The sequence below is a fragment of the Echinops telfairi genome, unplaced genomic scaffold (genome assembly GCF_000313985.2).
Source record: "Echinops telfairi isolate 266 unplaced genomic scaffold, ASM31398v2 ScPeMD7_44;HRSCAF=162, whole genome shotgun sequence".
Taxonomy (NCBI): domain Eukaryota; kingdom Metazoa; phylum Chordata; class Mammalia; order Afrosoricida; family Tenrecidae; genus Echinops; species Echinops telfairi.
Genome location: NW_022103942.1, coordinates 1758132 through 1767371, shown reverse-complemented (window position 1 = coordinate 1767371; position 9240 = coordinate 1758132). Strand labels below are relative to the sequence as shown.

General features: G+C 39.6%; 1 protein-coding gene across 1 annotated transcript in view; it reads right to left on the bottom strand.

The window, feature by feature from the left end:
• Positions 1 to 8938, bottom strand: part of TAF7L (TATA-box binding protein associated factor 7 like) — a 17677-nt gene extending 8739 nt beyond the window's left edge. The window contains exons 1-5 of the mRNA XM_045290619.1: positions 8873 to 8938; positions 5901 to 5979; positions 3153 to 3286; positions 2263 to 2470; positions 1961 to 2013 (exon numbers count right to left, since the gene is read on the bottom strand). Coding sequence (XP_045146554.1) covers positions 1961 to 2013; positions 2263 to 2470; positions 3153 to 3286; positions 5901 to 5979; positions 8873 to 8938 — 540 coding nt within the window. The remainder of the gene's footprint in view (positions 1 to 1960; positions 2014 to 2262; positions 2471 to 3152; positions 3287 to 5900; positions 5980 to 8872) is intronic.
• Between the last annotated feature and the right edge of the window lie 302 nt (positions 8939 to 9240).

Here is a 9240-nt window from a genome sequence, read left to right as displayed (position 1 = left end):
AATGTACAAATGCGCTTTACACAATTGATGTATGTATGGATTGTGATAAGAGTTGTATGAGCCCCCAATAAAATGATTAAAAAAAAAGAATTGCTGAAACAATTCCTGACCAAGAAAAATCAGGATACTGTATGGTACGGGTGGCGAGTTTGGCAGACTGACCAATGGAATATAGAACCCAGAAAAAGCAATACAATGTAGGAAGGCTAGCATTTTCAAAACTGTTCCTGGTGTGGAGCAATTATGCATTCATTCATAGGTAAAAGAAAAATAGACCTAACAATAACAAGGTAATTCAAAACGAATCACAAAGTTCAATGTAAAACTATAAATTGTTTAGAAGAAGGAAAAAAACACCTTCAAGATTTAAGGATAGACCAAGAGTTCTTAGACTTCACACTGAGAACACGCTTATGAGAAGAAAAAAAATCAGCAATTATTTTACATTTATATTCAGCAAAAATATTGTATATTTGTTCTTCAAAAGAAAACAAGGAGAGAATAAAAAGGCAAGCTACAAACTGTGAAAATATTTGCAAACCACATGCTATCTAAATATTGAAACAACTCTCAAAACTCAACAATAAACAAACAAATGATCCATTTCGAAATGGGCAAAGTAAATAAATAACCAGAAATATCACTGAAGTGAATATGCAGATGGGAAATGAGCACGTGCAAAGATAGCCAGTATCAAATTAAAGCCACAAGGAGACCACTACACACTATCAGATGGCTAAATTTAAAAAAATTTTTCACAACACCAAATGCTGGCAAGGATATAGAGAAACTGGATCAATCACCCATTGCTGGTGGGAATGAATGAAATATGGTGCAGCTACTTTGGAAAGCGGTTTCACAATTTCCTATAAAAGTACACATGCAACTTCCATATGATCCAGCCATTATAATCCTGGGCATTTATCCCTGATGATAAAGGAAGAGTTATGTTCACCCAAAAACCTGTGTGTCAGCCTGTTCATGGCAGCTTTACTTGTAATTGTGAAAAACTAAAATGATGCCCTTCAATGATTAATGGTAAAACAGAATATGGTACATGCATACCATGAAATACAATTCAGCCGTTAAAGAGAATAAATCTTTTATATGTCAAAACTTGCTTGGGATTTAAGGGAAGTATGATGAATTTTAAAAGACAATACCATACGGTTAAATATATTAAATTCCACTTATATTATTGAAAAACTTAAGAGAGAACCTATTGATCAGAGGGACTGAGAGTGGGCAGGAGGAGGAGAGAGAAGGCAGCATGAAGGGTCCTTGTGATTATGGGCCAGTTTAGTATCTTGACTGTGGCAGTGGATACACAACCCTGCACACAGAATAAAAGTGCACAGAATTAAATTTTTAAAAGAAAAAAAAAAGGTGAGTTTGTAGCTAAGTCAAATTCCTGGTTGGATATTTCACTTAAATTTTTAAGAACATTACCATTGGGAAAATTGGGGATATGGTACACAGGATGTTTCTATTATCTCTTCTAATGACATGTGAATCTACAAGTATCTCAAAATAAATAAGTTTAATTAAAAAATAAAATAAAAGTCGTTACAGTACCCCTGAAGCTTTTGTTAAGTTTTACAAGTCCAAGGTAAAGTACGGAAAAGAAGCACAAATCTTAGGTACCAGATAGGTTCACTTTAACACTCGATCTTGTGATTGAAAACGAAAAGCATTCGCAGATGTTTCAAATTAACGACTCTTCCAGTCCCGAAATGATTCACCTGTAACCTCAACGATCAGCTCTGGTTTTTGTTCACTGGCTATATATCTATTCTCAAGTGCTAGAACACGGTGCCTGGCATTTAGCTCTTTCTCCATAAATGTACACTGAATTATGACTGAATGAACAAATCAATCCCCAACGAACTGACTCCCTTTCCACCTACTCATAGCTGTCTCTTAATCCACCCAGCAGATACATATCTACCATGCAACCTACCTTTTTTGTTTTTCGGAACCTTTTCTTTCTGACATTCTTAAGAGGTGGAGTAACTACAACAAATACAACATGGTAAGACATATACATGACTGATGGCAACAACAGATTTACTGGAATTTTATAAAAGAGAAAGTTCATGCTAGAAAGCGACCAGCTCCAGACATGACTCTTTCCTGTAAGAGTATCCGGGACCCTAAAGAGCCAAGTGTTGTAGTGTGGTAGCTGGAGCCAGGTTCACAAAAGCCTTGGGATTCAGCAGATAACCAGGGTCAGTCAGAACGATCCAGGGATTGATAACTTACTGCCGTGTTTCCAGATGTATTTCTTCCGTTTGTTCTTCTCCTTTATCTTTATACCTTTCAGACCAGTAGAAGTAGTTGGTTTTTCTACAGAAGCAGAGGACTCTTCAGCTGCAGCTGCAGCTGGAGCTGCAGCTGGAGCAACAGTAGCTGGAGCAACGGCAGCGGCAGCGGCAGCGGCAGCAGATGTGGTGGCAGTGCACACGAGCATCTACATTTTATAAAAGCCAAGAAGCTGACAATGAACCCAAGTGCTGGGTTAATAATGAATCATGTTCATGCCTACCACCAAAAACTCCAGGGCAAAGTAGTGGAGAGGATGATATTTGATATCTCCAGGAAACCAAGTACACACACCACCACCACCAGCCCTCCCTAACTCTTTCGCCCTTCCGCCTCTTCCACTATTTTTTGAGCCAGCACTGTGTAAGATATATGAACTTAGAATGTTTATTTTCATTTTACTTCAGAGTGCTTAGCACTGTAGAGGGGCTATGTTGAGAACTTGTATCTTGGCATTTTGATTTGGAGGAAACAAGAAACCACAGCAGAGGTGATAAGAACCAACTTAAACCTACAAAGTTAACAACATGCTGTCTGGGTAGAAAATTTATAAGAAGATCCCAGCTGGTCTTATTTTTCAATTCATGAAAGTCACTATGTATGGCAAACAGGGGACTCCTACAAGCTATTTGCATACAATAAAGTAGTGAAAAGTTAAGGTTCAAACACCAAACCAGAGCATGCCATTTTATTCCTGTGCAATCAAGCAGGGCATTAGCAATGGCAAGCAGCCACTTACTGAATGGAAAGACGCACTGAAGGAAAGAGAATGGGAGAGAGAAAGAAACCGTGGAGGGGGTGAATGCTAGATTAAGAAAATGAATCCATACCTGAGAAATATCTGCTGTCTTATAAAAGGTTTTGCGATCAAGAGTTTTCAGGCTTCCAACAACGCAGGGCAAATCAACCAGCTTAGCGGCCAATGTGACATCTTCAACTTGAACAATGGCCTGGTGTTTATCAGCTGAGGAGACCGAGAGAAGATTAAAGTCCTGTTAAGGTCCCTAGGAACTCAAACCTCCAGTGGTTGGAATAATGAAGACTAGCCCTTTAGCGAAACCTTATTCTTTTTCATCATGTTAGCATGGTATGCACAATAAATGACTAGAGGAAAGAAGGCAGCGTATATGGAGCTCTTTTTTCCTACTTTGTCACTCTTTCAAAAGTACAGGTAGTCCTCAGGTGACAAGAGGTCTGTTTCTAAGTCTGTCTTTTAGTCTCATTTATACTTAAATCAGAACAGTTAGGTACAGTTTGTATCTAACCTCAGTTAGTCAAATGTTTTTCTTAGTGTATAACGTATAGTATATCTTTTTATGAGTAAGAAACATTAAAAAGAAATGCATCCAGGTACATTAAAACATCTTTAACTTAAAAGCACAGTAATAATAATCACAATGTTTTGATGTACATTGCAAAGCACAGCCCATTTGTTAATATGAGGAACTTGATTTGTACTATAGTTTGTAATCCTAGGACATCCTGTAGCTCTTTCTTGTAAATAGCTTTAGAACTTGTGCATGGTTATAAATATAGATGAAGCAGTAGATGTTTCATTCGTAACACAGGAAAGTCCCATTCATGCCAACCCATGCGTTTTGTTTGTTTAAATCATTTTATTGGGGGCTCATACAACTCTTATCACAATCCATATGTACATTCATTGTGTCAAGCACATTTGTACATTTGTTGCCATCATCATTCTCAAAACATTTTCTTTCTAATTTAGCCCTTGGTATCAGCTCCTCATTTTCCCCCTCCCTCCCTCAGACTCGATAATTTATAAATTATTACTATTTTGTCATGTATTACACTTTCTGATGTCTCCCTTCACCCACTTTTCTATTGTCCGTCCCCCAGGGGGACGACATATGTTATATGTAGATCATTGTGATCGGTTCCCCCTTTCTATCCCACCTTCCCCTTATGCTCCTGGTATCACTACTCTCATTATTGGTCCTGAAGGGTTTATCTGTCCTGGATTCCCTGTGTCTCCAGTTCTTATCTGTACCAGTGTACATCCTCTGGTCTAGCCGGACTTGTCAGGTAGAATTGGGATCATGATAGTGTGGGAGAGGAAGCATTAAAGAAGTAGAGAAAAGTTGTATGTTTCATCAGTGCTATACTGTACCCTGACTGGCTCGTCTCCTTCCCACCCACGAACCTTCTGTAAGGGGATGTCCAGCTGCCTACAGATGGGCTTTGGGTCTCCACTCTGTACTCCCCCTCATTCACAATGATATGATATTTTGTTCTTTGATGCCTGGTACCTGATCTCATCGACACCTCATGATCACACCGGCTGGTGCGCTTCTTCCATGTGGGCTTTGTTGCTTCTCAGCTAGATGGCTGCTTGTTTCTTTTCAAGCCTTTAAGGCCCCAGACACTATATCTTTTGATAGTTGGGCACCACCAGTTTTCTTCACCACATTTGTTTATGCACCCACTTTGTCTTCAGCGATTGTGTCGGGAAGGTGAGCATCATGGAATGCCAATTTAATGGAACAAAGTGTTTCCTGCATTGAGGGAGTAGCTGAGTACAGGCCCAATGTCCTTCTGCTACCTTAAAGCTAAATTTATAAATATATGCACATAGATTTATTTCCCTATCATCATATATGAACATGTTTATATATGTACACGCCTGTATTTAGACCTCTCTATAAACCCTTTGCCTCCTAGTAACCCATGCATTTTTAACACCATTAGAACCCTCCCATCCATGTCATTGTAAACTTGTGCACAAATGGTTTAGTGAGAGAAGAAGGACTGACCGTAGAATGATGAAAGTGCATCTCAAGTTATAACCTCGAACACCACAAAGGTATAATTCTATATAGTTGCTATATCCTAAATTCCCGATTCTTCCCAAGCATCTCAAACATGAATGTCGACTCTCAAAAGGACTGGTGCGCGTGGTGGGTTATACATTTGGGTTGCTAACTCCAAGAGGACTTGGATATAACCTTCTAATATTACGAGAGGGAGATGCATAATCATGCCTGACAGGATCTTTTTTGTACAAATTCACTTAAAAATACACAGTGAGAAATTATTTAAATGATGGTACTATGTATAAAAGTTTTGTGTGTATGTTTTTTGCCTCTAAGGAAACACAAGGGAAAATGGTTGATATTATTAATTTTGACATTGATATTGGGGCCCAGTGAGGAAGGAAAAACTCACTTCTTTTGAATCTTTCTGCTGTACTTATTTGCTAACCATGAAGTTGGATTATCTTTCTTTTTCTAGGTGGTATCTGAGTGGTGGGATTATAATTTGGTTTTGTTTCTTCTTTACATGTTTCTAAACTTACTACAACTTAAAAGAAAGAAAATTCATCTGTGTAAACCAAAACAACATTGATTTGTTGTTATTTTGGCCAGTCAGAAATCGCAAGGCTTAAAGATAATTCTATTTTTCCATGAACATTTAGAAGCCCTCCTATAGGAGTAGAAAACAAGCAATATGATTATTCTGCAGTTGACCACCCAAGCCCTTTGTTATATATAATGTCCGGCCCAATGTAGTACCTTAATATTGTTCATTGTATAGTGAATTCATATTTAACTACTTACGGTATAAGTTGATCTTTAGTTTATCCTTTGCGTCAGTACATCCAGAATGTATTATCTTCCTGACTGTAGAAACATGTTCCTAAAAAGATCAATAAACGAAGTCCAAATGATGAATTGCCTACCTGGCAGCTAATAGATGTCTGAGAAATCCCTCCCTTAATTTAAACCTTCAACCCTCCATACTTTACTAAAGATGCCATGTACCATAAGATACATTACATTGTGTATGTCAAGTGAGGATCAGGTGAAAGACTACTGTCTTTCTGTAGCTACACTTAATGGCTTCTTCAACTCTACATGCCTGCCTCTCACTGCTCTGCACTTCAGTTATAATTAGTAAAGAAAGTGTAGTTGCAGTGTACTGAATATGAAAGGGTACCCCCCCAAAAAAAACGGACCCCCCCCCAAAAGCTATTTAAATTTTTTTACAAAACAACCTTATCGCCTTCAATGTACTCACGTCACACTCAATACATTTATCAAATTTGTGATTCCATTCTTGGAAGCATTTTTCTTTCTTCTTTCTTTTTTTTCCTGGCTTGGGGTCTGGATACTTTTGATTTTTACCTTTTATTGTGATTTAGGGGAAAGCTTACAAGGCAAACTGGTTTTGCATTCAACAATTTATACACATTTTGATTCATGCCAGCGGCTGCAATCCCCACAACATCACAGCACTCTTCCAACTTCCCCAGTGTTGGCCATTTTTGCCCTGCCTTCGGAGCTTTCTCAAGGCAAAGGCTATGCTTTGATCTTCTATAATTGGTTGATCTAGGAAGTGCATACATCCTTAATGTTATTCTTCACCTTTTAGGCCTTCTATTTTTCCGAGTGACAGGGATAGCTTAAAAGGGGGTCACTAAGGCCCAGTCTTGGTATTCTACCAGTCTAACAGTCCAGTAAGCCTGTTTTTTTTCTGTTTGGCTAGGTTTTTAAAAAAATCATTTTATTGTGGGCTTGTACAATTCTTATCACAATCCAAACATACATCCATTGTGTCAAGCACATATGTATATTTGTTGCTATCATCATTCTCAAAATATTTGCCTTCTACTTGAGCCCTTAATATCGGCTCCTCATTCTCCCCCCTCCCCCCTCTCCCACGAACCCTTCATAATTCAAAAATTACTATTATTTTATCACAAGTTACACTGTCCAACGTCTCCCCCCCGCCCTCTTCTCTGCTGTCCATCCCCCAGGGAGGAGGCTATATGTAGATTCTTGTCATCGGTTCCCCCTTTCCACCCCACGTTCCCTCCACCCTCCAGGCATCACCACTCTCACCACTGGTCCTGAAAGGGTCATCTGTCCTGGATTCCCTGTTTCCAGTTGCTATCTGTACCAATGTACATCCTCTGGTCTAGCCAGATTTGTAAGGTAGAATTGGGATCATGATAGTGAGGGGGGGAGGAAGCATTTAAGAACTAGAGGAAAGTTTTATGTTTCATCGTTGCTACCCTGCACCCTGACTGGCTCATCTCCTCCCCACAACCCTTCAGTAAGGGGGTGTCCAGTTGCCTACCGATGGGCTTTGAGTCTCCACTCTGAACTCACCCTCATTTACAATGATATGTTTTTTTGGTTCTTTGATGCTTGATACCTGATCCCTTCGACAGCTCGTGGTTACACAGGCTGGTGTGCTTCTTCTTGGAAGCGTTTTTCAAATGTATCTGTTTGGATGACTGGCAGATCCCTTGTTTTATAATTCACCCCTTCTACGCCATCATGTCCCTCTTCATTCGCAGAAAAAAAAGAAGTCACACGGAGCGAGGTCAGGTGAGTCAGATGTGAGGGACAAGAGAGGCATGCTGCTTTTTTTGCCAAAAACTGGCACAGTGAGATGGCTGCATGAGCAGGTGCATTGTTGTGGTGGCAAAGCCAGCCCCTGATTTGCCAAAAATCAGGACTTATTTGTCACACACTATAATGCAATCTTTTCATAACCTCTAAATAGAAAGCTTTATCAAGAGTCTGACCTGGTGGAACAAACTCCAAATGCACTACAAGTCAGCATTTTTATCCATTCGGGAAATTGACGGATGTCCAAAACAAGGTTTGTCATCAATCAACATTTCACCTTTTGTGAAATGAGAAAACCACTTGTACACTTGAGTTTTTCCCATAGTGCTGTCCTTGTAAGCTGTGTTCAACATCACAACAGTTTCTGCGGCATTTTTCCTGAGCAGGAAACAAAATTTCACAGCCGCAAACTGTTCTCTTAATAGACCATCACAAAAAAACGAGGTTCAAGCAAAACTGCTCTTATGAAAAAATTCACTGTGACCAGTGAGAACATTCCCAGGCAATGCCACTGGGTGCACTAACTCAGAGAAAGTTGCTCAATGCTCGCCTAGCAGGAAAAAATACATACTATAAAAGCACTGCTCAGCCCAGCACAATTCCGGGTTTTGGGGGGGGGGGTATCCCCTCATATATTAATTAATTCTAAATAGGGAAGTAAAATATTTAATCTCATCCCTAATACAGTTTTCTTAGACTCTGTAATGCCTATATAACAGGAATCGGTGGGAGGAGGGGGTGGTGGTAGCAGCAGGGGGAGACCCTAACAAAAATCTTGAGATGTTCTTCAACAAAGCAGTTGCACTGATGAATTTTCAGGAGACACGCTGAGGGTCTTTCTCAGAAACCCTTTTGAGGTGACAAAAAGGATTTGAGAAGAGCCTTGTCTTCACTGTCCAGTGATAAGTGACTAGATATATCTTCATCACTTTTGTTTGTCAGTAAGTCTACCCACCTGCTAGCTAGCATGTAAAGGGTGAAAGAGGATGCTACAGCTAAAGGTGGACACACTATGATAGGACTGCTTAACAGAACATGGCCTGAGGAAACAAATGTTCTTGAGCTTTATAGTCTACCTTCCATAGAATAGAAAGAAATATAAGAGAATCCAAGCAGAACTAATGCTATTTACGCACTAGAGATATCTTGTCTAAGGTTCAAGGGTTTCTTACCGGAGGCAGCCGCAAAATAAACTGGTTCTCGAGTTCGTGCGATGGTTCAGTCTGGCTCTTATGCATCTCTTGTTTTTTGAGTTTATGAAAACAAAAACAAAAGCAATTGAAAGTCATTAAAAATGTCTCTTGCTCCCTCTGATGATTGCTGCTGATCAAGCACAAACCCATTCACAAGATTTTAAGACCTTAGTTGTTACTCACCAAAGTAAGATGTACAACACTGTCTTTATGGAGCCTGTTATGCCCGTTGACCTTAGTGGCCCCCAAGACCATTGTCCTCATTCCCAGGCTCAGTGACCCCTTCCCTCAAGGTGTTTGGCAATAGCCAAGGCAGTTTACATACCTGTGCCTTGTTTGCTCTACTG